This window comes from Camelina sativa, chromosome 10 (genome assembly GCF_000633955.1).
Source record: "Camelina sativa cultivar DH55 chromosome 10, Cs, whole genome shotgun sequence".
NCBI lineage: Eukaryota > Viridiplantae > Streptophyta > Magnoliopsida > Brassicales > Brassicaceae > Camelina > Camelina sativa.
The window spans coordinates 4,305,123-4,322,269 of NC_025694.1; the positions used below are offsets into that span (position 1 = coordinate 4,305,123).

A 17,147-nucleotide genomic window follows, 5' to 3' on the forward strand; every position below is an offset into this window, starting at 1 on the left:
ATATATATATAGAAAAAGCTTTTCTAAAATGCTTTTGGATTCTAAATTCGGATCTAAATAACTTTTGATTTTATAAAGACACATCATTTCCTAGTTTGTGTCTTTTGCTGTGAAATATTGTAACTTTTTTAAGGAAGTAGTGCAGATCAAAAGAAAGAAAAGTTGGTTTTACGCACAAAAGCTAAAATAACATTAGAGAGAAAAAAAANAAAAAAGCATTTCTGGTGCTGGAAAAAAGAAACGTCTTTAGATCTGCTTTCCAAAAGCATATGACGACGATAAAAGTAAGAGAAAACAAAGAAGGGAGAAGCATATTGTGTTCTTAGTGTGACCAGAAAAATTATTAAGTTTTTTTTTTCCTAAATATTTTAGGACCTTTTTTATGAATATAATCTCTTTATATGCCTATAAAATCATAAAAACACAAGGTTTGATATATTGAAAGAGTCTCTGACTAACCTTAGATATATAGTCACCTCTAGCTGGTTAAAGGTTATCACTATCATATAATTGGTAGCATAATCTTTTATAAAAATAAAACTATTTGACATATATAAAGAAGCTAAGGGAGAAAAATACAGAGCCTAAGATCTCTCTGTCTCTCTCTAGCTTTGCTTTTCAGTTCTCTTTGTTATCTGTTGTCATTAAAGAAAAAAAGTTGAAAATGAAGACATTGCATTGACAAAGCAAATTCAATTTTGCTTAGCCATTAAGAAGCTTTTTACAACTTTAGTAAAGAAGAGACGGTTATATAAAGAAGATGTCTGTCATAACTTACTCTGCCCCCTCCCCTCTTTTCCCACCAATTCTCTTCTTCTTGTGTGTTCGCATACCGAAAAAAGAAAAGTGGATGGTCACACAGACAAAGACATGGGTATGAAGAGAAGTGCTTCTTCTGCTTTATCCAGACAAGAATCTATTCTTGACACAAGCCCTCTAGACCCTTCTTTCGATCTCACCAATCGGGGTAGTCTTTGGTTTTTTCCTTCTGTTGCCTCTCCTGTTCGTATGGTTGTTGCTTGTGTCTAGATCAAGATCCAGAGATTGTTGTAAGATTCTTGGTTCTTTGGTTGCAGGATTACACCAGTGAGTTAAGAGATAGTCTTTTGTGGTCTGAGGGCTTGATTCCGACTGGATGTTTTCGCGATGCACAGTCCTCAATCTGCGGTATGTGCATGTCTCTTTGATTTGACTCCATGTAACAACAAGGTGTTGTTGTAATTAGTATTAATGTTCACTTGTATTGCTCTTATCTGGAAAGAGAATCTGTCAGCTGATAGTCCAGTGTCAGCCAATAAACCTGAGGCAAGAGGAGGAGCTCGGAGAACCACGAGTGCATCTTCTCATGATCACTCTGATGAAGAAGATGCAGAGACAGAAGCTGGTCAATCTGAAATGACAAATGTTCCTAATGATCTAAAACGTATTAGAAGGTGTATTGGATACTGTGAAAATTTGTAAAACACTGAGAGATAGGAAAAGACACATAGAAGGTGACCACTCTTCTTTTTTTTTTGTGATGTGAACTCAGGATGTATTCAAACAGGGAATCAGCAAGGCGGTCGAGGAGAAGGAAGCAAGAGTACTTGGTAGATCATGAATCTCAGGGAAGGTTAACACAAATAGCTGGTTTGAGGATTTGATTCAGGAGTAATGTTTTGATGGTGACGTCGTGTTTTTGTCAAGGTTTGATTCTTTGAAAGGAGAGAACTCGACACTGTACAAGCAGCTCATAGACGCAAGCGCTGGAACAAATAACAGAGTTCTCAAATCAGATGTTGAAACTCTGAGAGTCAAGGTATCATCGATCACTTGCTCTCTCAATTTGTGAAAAGTAAAAATTGGGTTGCGCTAATTTAAGTAACTTACAGGTGAAACTAGCAGAAGATTTGGTAGTTGGAGGTTCCCTCACTAGCAGCTTGAATCAACTTTTACAAACCTATCTAAGTCCACCACCACACTCCATCAACAGCCTGCAGTCCACAGTGACCAATCTTTGTTCCCTGGAATGACACTTTCTGGGCAGACCTCAAGCCCTGGACTTGGTAATGTATCCAGTGAAGCTGTTAGCTGTGTCTCAGACATCTGGCCATGACTCTCTTTCTTCACAACATGTAATGATCACTCAGCTAATTAAAGCCAAAGTGTTCGTTAAATGAACTCTAGTTTCGTTAACAGTTCCAGGAACCTTAACTTGGAAGAATGGAAAAAAAAAAAACTATTTCAAGTTTGTGTGTAACATATACTTTATTGCTCGAAATACTGCGAATAGTATAGGGGATACATTACATTCTCACAAGGGAATTGCTCGAATTATTTCCTTGAGTATACAGACAAACAAACAAAGACACTGATCATTATACTTTACTTTCCAGCAATGTCTATTAGCTATTTAAGGAGACCGCTATGTATGTTGAAACTTAAGCAGGCAAACCTTATGTAGAAATCCAACCTTAGTTGATTAGAGGCGTAGCCATCTCTGAATCTGGACCGATAGCACTTGAAAGGGAGAAGTCCTTAGGCAAGGGAATATATAACTCTGAGCAAACCAGTTGCATAATATTAGCCGTAACACCTCCCATAGACATCTTGTTTAGTGTAACTGCAATGGAAAATCTGTTTTTGATGTCACAAAAGCCTGTTGATCCTCCCATATCCGAATGTCCAAAGCCAACCAGAGACCCATCTTGTGAAATGACGCGCTTAAAACCAAGCCCAAACTTCCCATCAGGTACCACGAAGTTACTGTAATCTCCACTACCCATGAAAGCATCATGGATCCTCGGGTTGCTAAACATATTGTGAATATCATCTTGATGATCATCTCTACTGATCTCAGTTTCGCCAGCAGAACTACTAGTATCAACTAGCCTGGCTAAACTTTCTGTATTTGACTCTCTGCTGCTACTAGCACTCATAAACTGCTTCTCATCATACAGCCTCCTCTCTTGATGATCTTTTGGTTTAAGCTTTTCTGTAGCTGCCATCTCCTTACCCTTTCTCTTTTTTCTTGTGTCTTTCAGCCATGTGAATTTCGGAACATGGGTGTGGCTACCTAGTGGTGGCTGGGATAGAGAGGAATGTGGAGGTGGCACTAGGCCACCATCTGCTAGGGTTGCATAGTACCGTGCAAGTGCTCGAGCAGAAGAATGTCCATTAGCCGCAGGAATTATGGCTCTGCGCACATTCAAAGTGTTAAATAAGACTGGCAAGCTGGTTGCCAGTTGTAAGATCTTGTCAGGCTGAAATGTGGAAGGAAGCTCAGGCTGACTGGCAAGGGACGAAAGCTTGCTCAGTTCATCGGTGTCCAACGTCAAAGTGGCAAGCCTAGATTCAACACCTATAATAAGATCAAGATGTTAGATAATTCTTAGTAATTGGAACGTAATTCAATATCTGTTACTATTTCTACCTGGGGGGATTCCAATGTACAGTTCTCCATCAATCTTTAGGGGTTTAATAATGGCCTCTTCCAGGATCTCCTGGAATTTCTTTCCAGAGGCATACTGTTCAAGATTGGTGAAAACAAGATTGAAATCAACAACATAAGTTTTATGCTTAAACAATGAATGATCTGATTAGTTTACCTCGAGGATTCCACCACATAGCCATCCAAACGTGAGATAGTGATAAAACTGCTGGGTGCCAGGCTCTGTTTCAGGTGACGAATTAGCAATACGTTTCAAACATTCATCCCAGTCACAAATAAGCAGAGGATTTTCTCCTACAGGGTCAAAGGCACTGTGCATCCCAGATGTATGGTTAAGCACATGATGGACCTGAAACACAAAACCGAGCGAGGTATTAAAATGAAAAGCAATATCTCACAATAGATTGCATGTGACAGTGTAGCTCCTTATACCTTAATGGTATCTTTTCCATTTGATCCAAATCCTGGCCAAATATTTGCAACAGTCTGGTCGAGCTGGAGTTTTCTGTATCATTAAATACTAAACATTACTAAAATATGACTAAGCATGAGTTCTGCAAACGTGTGATCATGCAATTAACAATTAGACCAATATGTAAGACTTGTAGCCGATTCGGATTGTCAGGGTGTGTAAAATAAATACATGAAAAGGTTTGAAAGCTTATGTTGTTGTTGTTACTCACCTTTTGTCGACAAGCCAATGTATCATTCCGGCAGTGACACCCTTTGTCACAGAGAAAACAGGAAATAAACTGTCGGGTTGAACTGGACGTGGGTCATATCTTCCAAGCACTCCAGCAGCAGTGTCAATAATGACTTTCCCATCTTTATATGCACATACCTAAACAATCATGGGTGAGTTAAACCAAAGGTAAAATGAAAAGGAAGCCTCTTACAAACCGACAGTAAAAGAGCGTAGCTCACCTGAATTCCAAGAATTTTCTGGATACTCCCAAGTTCAGTGAGCAGCCTCCTCAGTTTGACCTCTACATCAGAATGGATTGGCGAGTCATGTATCCAGTGAGCATCTAAAGTGGGTCCTCGACTGATACTCCTGCAAAATCACATATATCATCGTACGAGGTATCTATCTTACAAGGAAATGATATAATGAACTGCAAAATTCCAAGGGGGCTTACCCCAACAGAACAGATTCGGCAAATGGTCTCATGATGTCCAGATAAACGATCCGAATATTCATAGTGGATGAAAGTCCTAAATAGCCGAAAAAAATAAATAAGTAAATAAATATAATTAATCCAACCCTTGATGTAATGAGGTAAAGTAGTATGATTCACACATCATACCTCTGAGTAAATTAATGACCCTTCCAAAAATAATAATATCACCAGGAAATGCATCTATCTGTATCAAATGTGTTCATTTAGATATCAATGGTCACTAAGGCATATACTTGAAAGAAATTAATGCTTACCGGATTGAAGCGTTTAACTTCTTTCTGGCTGAGCTGCATCCTCTCCCGTATAACTTTCATACTTTGCGTTCTTTGATCGTTCAGGGTTGTTTTTAGCGTTTTCTAGTAAGAGAGGAATCTGTAAGAGCGGATTCGCTAGTTACCCCAACAGAGAAAGCAAGGTTATGGAAGAAAGAAGTAAATTTACTTACCAGAGCTTCGTTTGAAGGAGTTGAAGATTGAAAGAGGAGACTTGTCACACCCATTGCCTGATCTGGCAGATCTAACCGCAGCTTCAGTCCCATTTCTGATAAGGCAGACAAAAGCGCCACTTGATCTCCCTGTGACAAAAAATATTCACATGACCAGAGTGCAGTTGGCTCAGTGTTTTTTTCTTTCTTTTTCTTTATTTTGCAGTTTGTTCAACTGTTTAAATTTTAAAACATTTTAAATTCTGTTAACGAACAAACTCATCACTCTTAACACCCTACAAAATGATCAAACTAATGGGTTGGGTAAGACAGACAGGTAGAAAAGAGAGATCTTTCACAAACCTCTGCTGATGCTAGAAACATTTTGGCTAAGGCTTGTTTAAAGGAGTGTGAGATTTTCTTTGTAAGCCCAAAATCAAGTAATATAGGACGGTGTGGTGGTTCTTTACTAACAAGAAAATTTCCTGCAAAACATAGTATAGATATTATTCTATCAGACGAAGACCTGTCTAAGCAAACTTGGTGTTACAAGACAGAAAACAATTGGCGAAGTCCAAAAAAAAAAATCATGAGGACCATACCTGGATGAGGGTCGCCATTGAAAAATCCATCAACATATATCTGATGGGCATATGCACGAGTGATCTCTTCAACGATCTTTTGTTTATCTACACCAAAAGCATCCAGAGCTTCCACATCGTTCAAACGAATTCCATCCATGTACTCAAGAATGAGTACACTCTCAGAAGACTGCCATTTAGAGCAACAGAAGAGGTGTAAGACACAAGTAGCAGGAATTCGAGAAAGGAACGAACAGCTTTCAGCTTCTTAATTCATCAAATCTAATGCTCAGTACGCTGAATATCTGGGACAATCTGTGTTACACATTAGCTACATTGGTCCACTAATTATCCTAACGCATTTTCTAAGCAACAGCAAATATAGACATCATGCAGCATCAGAGATACCATGATACAGATCAATTACCATCAGCTTTTAGTATTTGGATGTCTTTTTCGATTTTCACTAAGGTCATTTTGATGTATGCATCCTAGACTAAAAAACTGTACATGACTTTTTGTATGTATGTATGCTTTTTAGAGTAGGACGAGAGCACAAGAGATAATAAGAACCTTAATTATATCTGGAATTAAGACATCAACCCGATTGTCACTTCCAACTTCATCATTTGTCTTCTTGCACCCGAGATTCCTGGATACGGCTCGAGTATTTTCTACATAGAGAAACAAAACGAAAATGGGGAAAACTCAGGAAATGCAGTTCAGAGTGACGCGTAAGCATTGAAAAATGCTGAAACTACGAAAGGAGATGAAAGACACAGAATATTAATTGCCTATTTTACCATGTTATATCGATCATAGCCATGTTTGAGAATTATAAAATGAACATGTGATTAGAATGGTAACACATGCATAATTATAAACTTTATATTTGCCAACACAAGTAACAGAGATGAATATCGATTAACCACAACCACATCCCAAGAACATGATCATGGATGGCAATCACAAGCTTTGATGCAATTATAGTTTTCTCATAGGATAAAAAATTAAAAGTATTCATTATTTATGCAAGTGAAGCATACCGGCTTCGATATTGAAGTCTAGTTCTCTTGGAGTTTCCTTGCACCATTCATCTATCATGGGGTGAAAGTCGTACTGTGGTTCTGCCCACGCAATCCAGTCAACAATGGACTTAGCATTTTTTAAGTCCTGTTAAAAATTGAAAAGAGAAGAGAAGTTAAAAGGAGTGTCAACAGTCATCTAGTAGCTATAGCTCCCACCGTTCATCTCAAAGGCTTCAAAACAAACTAAGACCATACCTCCAAAATAATAGCTCTAATGCCATCATGCTGTACTTTAACAACCACATCCTGGCCATTAGCTAGAGTTGCACGATGAACCTGTGCTATCTACAAAACAGAGAGCTCACTATAAAACAAAAGCATACGAGTTTCTAGCCATTTAGTAGCTTAGAAGCATTTTGCTTCTATTAACAGATCTCAGAATTTTACCGAAGCAGTTGCCAAAGGCTCCTCAGCAAAATCGGTGAACAGAACATTCATGGAATGCCCTAGTTCTCTTTCAATAGTTCGACAAACCTGAGAGAAAGAAGGTACATATAGAGCTTAGTATTATGAAGAACGAGCACTCACATAATAGACAACTTCAAAATCATACTACATTGACATAATATCACAAACAAAAAAACTTTTGCTTTTCTCTGTATATCCTCCAGTGCTAAAATAAAAGTAGAAGAATCACAACCTCGTGCAACGGACGAGGAGGTAGGGAGTCCTGCAACTGCCTGAGAATAGATATATAACCCTGAGGTAAAACATCAGCACGAGTAGATAGATACTGTCCAATTTTCACCCAAAGTCCTTCCAATTCCACAAGCAAATTCAAAACCCGCTTAGCATTACGATCATGAGCTTTTTCCCATAAAGCAGGAACTTTGGAGTTCTTAATCCACTTCTCCTTTAACTCAACACCCTTCACTCACAAATCCAAATACAAAAAAAAAAAACTGTAACTTTAACCTTTTTTAAAAAAAAAAAGCACTACAAGAACACAAAACAGAATAAGAGAATTCAAAAGCTTTACCTTGTAATCGAGGTAAATGAGTATAGCTACTAAGAAGACTTTCACACGTCTCCTATAAATGTTTCCCCAACCCATTGTTGCAAATTTATGAAAGAGTCTCTTAAAACTTGCTGAGAGTCTAACAAAAAACGAAACGATACAATCCAACACTAGTGACCACCACCGTTTCTACGTTTTGAATAATCTTTTTTTCTTCGGTAAAGAAAAAGCTCAAAGCTTTTTTAGGTGAGAGAGAGAGCTCAACGTATAAGATATTTATAGAAGAAAGACAAAGAAAGATCTACACGAAGAAGAAGAAGAAAAAACGCGTCCTGCGTTTTGTTTTGTGTAATGAAACGAAAACAAAAAACAAAACCCCCGCGAAGCAATGAAGTATGAATCTATACCGTAGATTCTTGTGAGACCCACGCATCTAATTCACGCATTTATTGGGCTTTTACGCCCAGAAGCCCAAATTCTTATGATCCTAAATGGGCCACGTCACCTAATATATGTGCCTCCATCACGGTAGATGCGATTTGTAACCAACCCACCCCACCTACATTTATAAACCTACCTAATATATGTGCCTCTACAACTGCATGATTTATGATTTTCGAGAATTTTAATATTTTTAAAAGCTACCAAAAAAAAACATTATTTCAATTTCATGCGAGGTGATGCACTGATTAGAAAATGATTAGTTTCATGATAACTTAAGATAATTAATTTATATAATTTGCATATAATAATATCTAGGTTGTAGGGAAACTCTCTCGGAGACTCTTAATAATTCACAGATAATATATACTATAGTACCAACTTAGAAAGTTTTGGGAGCATTAACCCCATACAAGACCAAAACAAACATGGTTTCATCAATTTCACTCTTTATTTTTTTTCTTCTTCTCCTCTTCATTGTATTAACTCATTGCTCAAGCCTTGATGATGATCTCTCGAACGATCAACCAAACGGCTTTTTTTTACCTTTCGAATCAACTCTTTACGCTGAGATCACCATCGGAACCCCAACGCGAACTTTTAACCTCAAACTAGACTCTTCTACACATCTCACATGTCTCGATAATGATGATGACCACCAATGCTCACTCTTAGACAAATCTTCCAACGCTTTCTCTACAATCTCATGCAATAGCTCTTCTCTCTACAATCTCATGCATGCAGTAGTTTGGGTTTAGAAGAATTTCTGTTCAATATATGTAGTTATATTTATATTTTCCTCTCTTTCTTTCGGATGTAACGGATTAATTAATCAATCATACAATTTATTAAAGTACTATTTCTTTTTTTTCTTTTTTTTTGTTCACACTTTTTAGCTACAAAATTCTATTATAAGGACGGACTAATAAGATAAAATATTCACCATCAATCACACATCCCACTGGTTATAAAAGAAGTCAAAAGATTTGATCATCTAACAAGATTGGTTTGTTTGTTTGTAAGGTTGTGGGAGAATCTCAGAAGAGAGAAGAGTATCTCTTCTTCCCAGGAGATTACTGAGGATGTTATTCTTTCTTCTATGATGTTGTCAGCAGAGGAGAGCAACTATGTGTATGACTCTTTTTTATTTATTTATTTAGATGATTCCTTTTACGTTTAGAGTTTGTATCTACTGTTACTGACTTTGTGTAATTCTACTGGTTCTTGTGGCAAGTGTAAGCATCCATTGGCTGCGAGGTTGGCTTCTTCTTTGGGTACATACAACGAAATCGAGGTCTCAGATTACCATCTTGCCTTGATGCTCTCTAAGATCTGAAGCTACAAGTTATGTCTTTGGCTTATGCGTCGTGCCAGTAACCTGCAGGTATCTGTGTCTTTTCAGAATTATATATATATGCGGATCATGATTCTTCACATGTTTTGATGAACAATGTTGTTTCCTCTTTTCTGTTTCACTTGTAGTATGTAATCAATCCATCAATAATGGAGTTATATGTTTACTGGTTTGGTCTACATGACGTGATAGTTTACTCAAACATTAGTAGTAAGTACTAATAGAGGTATTGTAGGTTATTTTCTTTTATCTCTAAAGCTTGAGCATGCTTCCTCATGAAGCGAGCCTCGTTCGCAACAACTTATAAGCGTGTTTTAGGTAATTGTACGTAACATAAGTATGCAATTTCAATGTATTGAACTTCTTACTTCAGTGGAAGAATTTTTGTTCAATATGTAGTTATATTTATATTTTCCTCTCTTTCGTTCGGATGTAACGGATTAATTAATCAATCATACAATTTATAAAAGTTCTATTTATTTTTCTTCTTTTTTTTGTTCACACTTTTTAGCTACAAAATTCTATTATTAGGGCGGACTAATAAGATAAAATATTCAAAACCAAAACAAAATTGAGTTTACACATTTTTTTCTTAGGTCTATGTTTTGAATATATTAAGTTAATCTTAATTTTTTTAGACTTATCCTAGCAATGCAAAATATTAAATTTTTGTTTTACATTTTTTTTTTTTTTTTTTTTTTNTGTCAACAATACAATACTTTGAATTCAAAATTATGTAAGTAAAAAAAAAATACTCTTACACGGTAAGACAGAGAAAGTATTTCATCAAACTAAAAGGAAAAAAAAAAGAGATAAATGGGCCAAACGGCCCATAAGTGGGGAAACGGCCCATAAAAATAAACCAAATAAACCGTACTTGTCCGTATAAATTTGCTACTCTCGCTTGCTCAGAAACCCTAAGCGCCTGAGAAGATGAAGGTATGTGACGGCGAACAGAGCCTCCATTTTCCTACTTCGTTTATCGTCTCTCGTTTGCTTATCCTTTTTTTATGTTTCTGTGTTTTAGTTCAACATTGCAAATCCAACCACTGGTTGCCAGAAGAAGCTCGAGATCGACGATGACCAGAAACTGTAAGTTTTTTGCTCTTCTCTTCTGCATATTTGACTCATTTTTGTAGATTTCGTGATAGGTTCTCTGGATCTGTTGGTCAATGTTTGTATATATCACTGTGAAATTGGTAGCTCCTAGGATACATAAAAATGTAGCGAATTGCTCTATAAATTTTCGTGGTCTTCGAGTTAAGCTTTGTATCTGCTCAAAGACATATCTAGATTATAGTATATAGTATTGATCTTGGCTTATGTTGATGCAGACGTGCGTTTTTCGACAAGAGACTCTCTCAAGAAGTCAGTGGAGATGCGTTAGGCGAGGTGCGTAGATTTCATCTATCTTAATTTGATCTCTTGATTGTATTTTTTTTATCGTTACAGATGATGGAAATTGTGGTTTTATGAAATGTTATTGCAGGAGTTCAAGGGTTACGTCTTCAAGATCATGGGTGGTTGCGACAAGCAAGGTTTCCCAATGAAGCAGGGAGTTTTGACTCCAGGACGTGTTCGTCTTTTGCTTCACCGAGGTAATTTGTCCAACTTGCAGCTTCTTGTACACATCTATGTTGTGTTTGGGTGGATTTGGATTTACATTGTTTTGTAATGGCTTGGTAGGAACCCCTTGCTTCAGAGGGCATGGAAGGAGGACTGGTGAGAGGAGAAGGAAGTCTGTTCGTGGTTGCATTGTGAGCCCTGACCTCTCTGTTCTTAACCTTGTCATTGTGAAGAAAGGTGACAATGATCTTCCTGGGCTTACTGATACCGAGAAGCCAAGGATGAGGGGACCAAAGAGAGCCTCAAAGATCCGTAAATTGTTTAACCTCAAGAAGGAAGATGATGTGAGGACCTACGTCAACACTTACCGCCGCAAGTTCACTAACAAGAAGGGTGAGAGACAAAACACACTCGTAATCAATCTCAAACAGACTTGATAAAAAATGGTCTCTGAAAATTTGTTTGTTTTTTTTTGTTTTTGACAGGTAAGGAAGTGAGCAAAGCCCCTAAGATCCAGAGGCTTGTGACTCCGTTGACTCTTCAGAGGAAGAGAGCCAGAATCGCTGACAAGAAGAAGAAGATTGCCAAGGCTAATTCTGATGCTGCTGAGTACCAGAAGCTTCTTGCCTCAAGGTTGAAGGAACAGCGTGACAGGAGAAGTGAGAGTTTGGCAAAGAAGAGGTCTAGACTTTCTTCTGCTGCCGCCAAGCCCTCTGTTACTGCTTAAAAAGCTTGAGAATCAAATCAAACATGTCACATTTCTAGTTTTGTTCTCTTTTTTTTTCTTCTTGGCAATCTAAAAGTTAGTTCGAGTTCATACTGTTGTTCCATCACTTTGGGCTTGTGTTTCTTGATTTTATGCTTTTAGTTGAAGACCATTTTAAACGCAAATTTGTTGTTGTTTCCCTTTACCTGTTTTTGATCAAGGCGTTACTAAATTTAAAACTCATTCAAATTTGATCAGTTTAAATACCTGATGAGTCTATAAAAGTATAAACATGTACTCTATCTATTAGACATAATGCTAAACACAAGAATCGGCGATGAGAATGTGCAACACTTTGTCTTACAATGGAATTAATGGAGCATAAAGAGAATGCAAGCACAGTTTATGGAGAGCTCGTTGGAGTGTCGTAGCTGTATTGCTATTCATTGTCTGGGTTTGTAACTCAAGCTTTCCCTTTAACAGAGAACTTCGATGATGATTCATTCATGTTCAAGAGCTTAAAGAGAAATTGTCAGTTATATAAAATAAATACACTTAGAAAGCATCAAAGGGGTGGTGGCGCAGTTGGCTAGCGCGTAGGTCTCATAGCTACTGAGTGATCCTGAGGTCGAGAGTTCGAGCCTCTCTCACCCCAATTTTTTTTTTTCTTTATCTTTTTAAACTATCCGGAAAGAAATTTACTTACGTCGCACAGCACACACCTTTTTGCTTAATTATCAGATTTTACGACTTTGAAAGTATAAAAAGCGATTGAAATTGTATTTAGTTAGGCTTTACTATCTTTGTATCTTGAAACTTGGAAGATATTTAAAGTCTTCTCAGTTCATTTATTGTCAACCAGAAGAAGTGAAATGAAATAGAAAAGGAAACGCAAAAGAAGAGAAGGGGAAAAGGTCTGAAGAGATAGACTAACAATTTCTCTTTCGGGTTTGTTGAAGTGATTGGAAATGGCAAATGCGATGTCTCCAACAAAATCACACTTCTTCCAGCCTCTTATTCCCGGTATCCAGAACCACCTGGTAAAGCTATCTTTATTTCTATATATCTCCCAATCTTTATGAACATTTAGTCTCAGTGTTCTGTTTCTCTGCTGCAGAACATTCCTATCAAGTTCTTCTCCGAGCATACCGTCGGGAAACACGAGGGAAGAAGTGTAAATTTGGTATCAGATGCGTCAGAGAAAACATGGAAAGTGAAGATGGAAGGCCATAGACTCACCAAAGGTTGGAAAGAGTTCGTCGAGGCGCATGACCTTCGAGTTGGTGACTTCGTCGTATTTAGACACGAAGGAGACATGATGTTCCATGTCACTGCTTTAGGATCTAGTTGCTGTGAGATTCAATACGCACAAGAGAGTAACGAGACTGGTATGGTTCAAATGTGCATTTGCATTTATCGCGACTCTTTTCTATTTTTGAAACGTTTCATTCTCTTATTCAGACATGTCTTCGAGATCTGAGAAGCAAGTTAAGGAGAATGTGAAAACAGATTCTGATCTCAATTGTTTTAGCCTATCTGTGACAGAATCAAACCTATCAAGAGATACAGTGGTTAGCAAGATTAGTGGTTTCTGTGTTGTGCTTATTTTTATGTTTCATTTTCATGATTTTAACTTTAATCCCCCAATGGAATTTGATGACTGATGCAGTGTGTCCCCATAAATTTCGCAAAGCGAAACGGTTTAGGCAAAGAAAGGCAAGAGATAGTTTTGATGAACGAAGAAGGGAAGTCATGGGAATCAGTAGTAAAGAGCTGGGGTGGTTGTAGGCTTTCCATTGTTCGAGGTTGGACAAGTTTTTGCAATGCAAATAAACTAGAAGTTGGAGATTTTTGCACATTTAGACTGCTCCCAAACACAGCGGAAACGCCTGTGTTTAAGCTCTGCAGCCGTACAATGTCAGAGAGGACAGTCCAGTCCGCGGAAGGTTGCATCGATGGCGAAACTGTAGGAAAGCGGTTTGTGAAGTTAACTCTTACACGAAACAGCCTTCACATTGGTAAACAGGTTACTTTTGGAAACCTTAATCTTGGGTCTTTTCAATGCATTGCTTTCTTTTTTCTCTTAATTCTGAATATGTTGCAGCATCTACCGGTACGTTTCACGAGAGAGAACGGACACATCAATCCGGGGAAGATAATTCTGGTGGACAAAAACAGATCTGAATGGCCAATGAACCTTAAGGTTGACAAAAGTACTGGTTTGATGTATATTATTAGTGGCAATAATGGTTGGAAAAGTTTCTGTGCCGCCAATGAAATAGGTGCAGGGGAGTCTCTAACTTTGGAGTTGATCCGAGGAGGTGTAACTCCTTTGCTTAAGTTCAGCTCCAAGGTCAGTAAGAACGTCTAAGTAGCTTGCATTCCACGCTTTAGGTTTTACTAAGTTGAAGTTAATCAAATAACGTACGACTTGTTAACAGATGGAACAACCACCATTTGAAGCCGAGGCTCGGGAACACAAGAGAGCTAGAGTCCAAAGATGGAGCCAGGAGACTGAACCGAAAGTTGAGATGAGAGAGAAGACAGCTGAGGAATTAGGAGAACCCTCTCGAGCATCTCACAAATCCTGTGGTAATCAAGAAAACTTGCAGCATACGCAAGCTTGCTCTGTCTCAAATCAGGTGGCTAAGGTGAAACAGAGCGTTGTTGATGCTTTAACTAGTGTAAAAAGATTTATGGCAGAACTCGAGACAACGGAACAGAAGCTAGAAATCTCATTGCAGGAAATCAACAACCTAGGTATGATGATTTCTAGTTTGATATGTTTTAAGAGCAATTTTACTGTTAATTTTGTCTCTACTCAGTTTCCTAACAATTTTTTATGATGGCACAGAGAAAGGAGAAGATAATGGGAATAAAACATTGTTAAAGGTCCGCCAACATCTGAGAAGCAAAGTACTCTTCCAGTACTTCCAACAGAATATGGTCCTCCAAAAGATTTGGTACATCACTTTCTAGTAGTTCATTCTCTTCTTTTCTTGTTGGCATTAATCAACCATTCTAAATAGCTGATGTTGGTTCGTTGATATTTCTTTCTAGAATCTTTCCAACAACATATTTATAGCCTTGAGGAAGCTTCGTTCAGATCTTGTCAAAGAAGCCCCTGATGGTGTCATGGCATATCATATATTTATGTAAGTCCGAAAACGCCATTACACTTGTCATCTTCCAAGTTTTGTACTTAAATCTGTTTGTGGTGGCAGGAATTCAACGCTTCTGCAGATAAGCAGACAAATTCCGAGAACCAAAGAGGAACTCCTAGGAATCAGTGGCCTTGGGGAGTAAGTAACTAAGTACTTTTTTTGCTTTCAGAACCTGTACTTTCAAACGAAAAATCCAAAGAGTGTTTGATTATGGTTTGTATCTTAAAACATTCTTCCAGGGCCAAAGTAAAAGAGTACGGTGATCGGTTGTTGGAAACAATAGAATCAACGGTTAAGGAGTACTATGTGGAACTAATAAGAAAGATTCCATCATCAGCAACGAGAGTCCCGGTTCAAGGAAGAGGATGATGATGTCGAAGTGAGCCCACGCCGCCGCTAGTCCTGCAAAATAAACAGTGAGAAACAAAGCCAGTGAGTTGCTTCCCGGGAAAGTGTTAGATGGAGTTAGACTTTCACACAAATTAAGAAAATATTAATATATATATATGCCTTTATTTAATAAGTATTTAATGAGTTAATTTAATTAAAGGTAAAACTATGAAATCTAACGTAAAACATGCATTGGAAATATAAAATAATGCATTGGAAATATAATCAGAAAGAGTGAAGGAGTATTGGTTTATAGTTATAGGAAACAGTTTGGTGTGACAGACAACAGTGTACATAAATTGTGATGTTACAACTCATTAGTTACTTTTTAAATTTAATATTTTAGAAATAAAGGAAATATATTTAATCTATAAAATTTCCTAATTAGAAAGAAAATTGTCTTTTCAATTGATTTATCGAAAGGTTTATATATACCACTATATAGTGCAGTGACAATAATCTCTTTTGTATTTTTGTTACATTAAGGGTGTGAATGGTTGTAGCGGTTGGAACGGACAAATTCGTCTACGGACTGGACCACTTTTTATTTACCATTCAGCAAATGTAGTTCGTACTGGTTTGTGACGTTAACTCCTACAAAATACAGCCTTGAGAATGGTAAACAGGTGAGTTTTTAGGAACCTCTATCTCAGGTTTATTCAACGCATTCTTTTTTAAAAAAATTTTTGGAATCTTCTGCAGTATCTAGGGAAATGTTTTAGTAGAGTCAATATGCTCAACATGTCGAGGAATATAATTCTGGTGGACAAAGACAAAGTTGAGTGGCTGATGAAGCTTAAAGTTGATAGTAGAGGAGCGATGACTATTTATGGTCGTCATGATTGGAAAAGTTTTTGTGCCGCAAATGAAGTAGGCGCAGGGGAGTCAATGACTTTGGAGTTGATCAGAGGAGGGACAAGTCCTTTTCTCAAGTTCTGCTCCAAGGTCAGTCAGAACGTCGAATGGCTTGCGATCCACGTTTTAGGTTTTGCTAAGTTGAAATTAATCAAAATAACGACTTGTTTTCAGATGAAGAAACCAACATTTGAAGCAGAGGATGGGATCCGCAAGAAAGCTCCAGTTCAAATCCAAAATGGGGGACAGGAAACAGACAAGGGAGAACCATCTCGAGAATCTAACAAATCCCGTGGTGATCAAGGAAACTTACAGCAAACGCAAACTTTGTCTGTCAAAGATCAGGTGGCTAAGGTGAAAGAGAGCGTTGTAGATACCTTAACTAGTATCAGACGTTTTCTGACAGAGTTCGAGACAAAGGAACAGGAACTACAAGATTCTAAATGGGTATGATCTCTTATCCGATACGTTATTCTTACATCAATCTTGTAGTTTTGATTTTGACTTTTACTCAATTTTCTAACAATTTGGAATATGGCACAGGGAGAAGAGAAGACAATGGGAACACGCCAAGATCTTCGAGTAATAATCAAGCTTAAAATGTGAAACTGAAGACTTCTTGAAACCTCTGTTTTATTCTATGTAATTGTTCAAGTTGGAGTTATTTTATTTTTCTCTTTTTATGCAACGGGTTAGTTTATTCATAAGGGCGGACTAGTATTTTTATTTGATAAAGTTTATCAACCGACAATGTTTATTTGTTTCTTTTCTTATCTATATCACTGGCCACTGCCTCGGTTTCTTTAAATAAGACTTTTACTAGAAACAAAGAATTGTATCACTTTTTTTTTGGTCAACATCATTACATACGATTTTAGTTTTGTAACAGAGAGACAAGTAATCCTAATCCCAGCCAAAAAAAAAGGAAATATTGCGAGATAACAAGGACATAAAAAAAAGTAAAAAACATAGTTGATAGAAGGAAAACAAAATAAGAAGCATGAAGGGC

At 37.4% G+C, this 17,147-nt stretch overlaps 5 protein-coding genes and 1 long non-coding RNA gene across 8 annotated transcripts; 5 read left to right on the forward strand and 1 right to left on the reverse strand.

Annotated features, from left to right (window-relative positions):
* Positions 604–2,227, forward strand: LOC104717025 (basic leucine zipper 9). Of its 2 annotated transcripts, XM_010434529.2 has the most exons (5): positions 605–967; positions 1,078–1,167; positions 1,262–1,433; positions 1,532–1,798; positions 1,872–2,227. In XM_010434529.2, the coding sequence occupies exons 1-4, from the start codon at positions 871–873 to the stop codon at positions 1,641–1,643; spliced, it is 471 nt and encodes a 156-aa protein (XP_010432831.1). In that variant the 5' UTR covers positions 605–870; the 3' UTR covers positions 1,644–1,798; positions 1,872–2,227. The 2 variants fall into 2 exon arrangements, 1 of the variants encoding a protein (XP_010432831.1); XR_002033720.1 differs by having other exon boundaries at positions 604–967; positions 1,077–1,167; positions 1,262–1,798.
* LOC104717024 lies at positions 2,247–7,971 on the reverse strand. The gene is made up of 18 exons (XM_010434528.2): positions 7,684–7,971; positions 7,345–7,572; positions 7,092–7,178; positions 6,900–6,989; positions 6,663–6,789; positions 6,190–6,290; positions 5,638–5,806; positions 5,399–5,520; positions 5,057–5,185; positions 4,866–4,967; positions 4,738–4,795; positions 4,570–4,645; positions 4,355–4,484; positions 4,114–4,271; positions 3,863–3,935; positions 3,588–3,779; positions 3,413–3,506; positions 2,247–3,340 (listed from the first exon to the last, which is right to left on the reverse strand). The coding sequence occupies exons 1-18, from the start codon at positions 7,756–7,758 to the stop codon at positions 2,454–2,456; spliced, it is 2,898 nt and encodes a 965-aa protein (XP_010432830.1). The 5' UTR covers positions 7,759–7,971; the 3' UTR covers positions 2,247–2,453.
* LOC104717026 lies at positions 8,480–9,934 on the forward strand. Of its 2 annotated transcripts, XR_756172.2 has the most exons (3): positions 8,484–9,234; positions 9,338–9,487; positions 9,586–9,934. It is a non-coding gene; the product is annotated as an uncharacterized LOC104717026 (long non-coding RNA). The 2 variants fall into 2 exon arrangements; XR_756171.2 differs by having other exon boundaries at positions 8,480–9,234; positions 9,338–9,934.
* LOC104717027 (40S ribosomal protein S6-1) lies at positions 10,289–11,972 on the forward strand. The gene is made up of 6 exons (XM_010434530.2): positions 10,289–10,396; positions 10,485–10,549; positions 10,792–10,849; positions 10,947–11,055; positions 11,144–11,416; positions 11,509–11,972. The coding sequence occupies exons 1-6, from the start codon at positions 10,391–10,393 to the stop codon at positions 11,748–11,750; spliced, it is 753 nt and encodes a 250-aa protein (XP_010432832.1). The 5' UTR covers positions 10,289–10,390; the 3' UTR covers positions 11,751–11,972.
* Positions 12,698–15,262, forward strand: LOC104717028 (B3 domain-containing protein REM8-like). The gene is made up of 10 exons (XM_019230659.1): positions 12,698–12,769; positions 12,847–13,130; positions 13,204–13,300; positions 13,399–13,755; positions 13,834–14,082; positions 14,171–14,489; positions 14,584–14,645; positions 14,790–14,884; positions 14,954–15,031; positions 15,133–15,262. The coding sequence occupies exons 1-10, from the start codon at positions 12,698–12,700 to the stop codon at positions 15,260–15,262; spliced, it is 1,743 nt and encodes a 580-aa protein (XP_019086204.1).
* On the forward strand, positions 15,998–16,913 carry LOC104717029 (B3 domain-containing protein REM8-like). Its single transcript, XM_010434533.2, has 3 exons — positions 15,998–16,228; positions 16,313–16,585; positions 16,682–16,913. The coding sequence occupies exons 1-3, from the start codon at positions 16,016–16,018 to the stop codon at positions 16,742–16,744; spliced, it is 549 nt and encodes a 182-aa protein (XP_010432835.2). The 5' UTR covers positions 15,998–16,015; the 3' UTR covers positions 16,745–16,913.

Bases quoted from the DNA above. Each gene is read 5' to 3' on its own strand.
- LOC104717028 (XM_019230659.1), top strand. From the start codon at position 12,698: ATGGCAAATGCGATGTCTCCAACAAAATCACACTTCTTCCAGCCTCTT. The intron at 12,770-12,846 runs GTAAAGCTATCT...TCTCTGCTGCAG, and splicing joins CCGGTATCCAGAACCACCTG to AACATTCCTATCAAGTTCTT. The intron at 14,885-14,953 runs GTAAGTCCGAAA...TTGTGGTGGCAG, and splicing joins ATGGCATATCATATATTTAT to GAATTCAACGCTTCTGCAGA.
- LOC104717027 (XM_010434530.2), top strand. The intron at 10,550-10,791 runs GTAAGTTTTTTG...ATGTTGATGCAG, and splicing joins ATCGACGATGACCAGAAACT to ACGTGCGTTTTTCGACAAGA. The intron at 10,850-10,946 runs GTGCGTAGATTT...ATGTTATTGCAG, and splicing joins GTGGAGATGCGTTAGGCGAG to GAGTTCAAGGGTTACGTCTT.
- LOC104717025 (XM_010434529.2), top strand. From the start codon at position 871: ATGGGTATGAAGAGAAGTGCTTCTTCTGCTTTATCCAGACAAGAATCT. The intron at 1,168-1,261 runs GTATGTGCATGT...TTATCTGGAAAG, and splicing joins TGCACAGTCCTCAATCTGCG to AGAATCTGTCAGCTGATAGT. The intron at 1,434-1,531 runs GTGTATTGGATA...ATGTGAACTCAG, and splicing joins GATCTAAAACGTATTAGAAG to GATGTATTCAAACAGGGAAT.
- LOC104717029 (XM_010434533.2), top strand. From the start codon at position 16,016: ATGCTCAACATGTCGAGGAATATAATTCTGGTGGACAAAGACAAAGTT. The intron at 16,229-16,312 runs GTCAGTCAGAAC...ACTTGTTTTCAG, and splicing joins TTCTCAAGTTCTGCTCCAAG to ATGAAGAAACCAACATTTGA. The intron at 16,586-16,681 runs GTATGATCTCTT...AATATGGCACAG, and splicing joins AACTACAAGATTCTAAATGG to GGAGAAGAGAAGACAATGGG.
- LOC104717024 (XM_010434528.2), bottom strand. From the start codon at position 7,758: ATGGGTTGGGGAAACATTTATAGGAGACGTGTGAAAGTCTTCTTAGTA. The intron at 5,521-5,637 runs GTATGGTCCTCA...TATGTTTTGCAG, and splicing joins CAATGGCGACCCTCATCCAG to GAAATTTTCTTGTTAGTAAA. The intron at 4,485-4,569 runs GTAAGCCCCCTT...GTGATTTTGCAG, and splicing joins GCCGAATCTGTTCTGTTGGG to GAGTATCAGTCGAGGACCCA.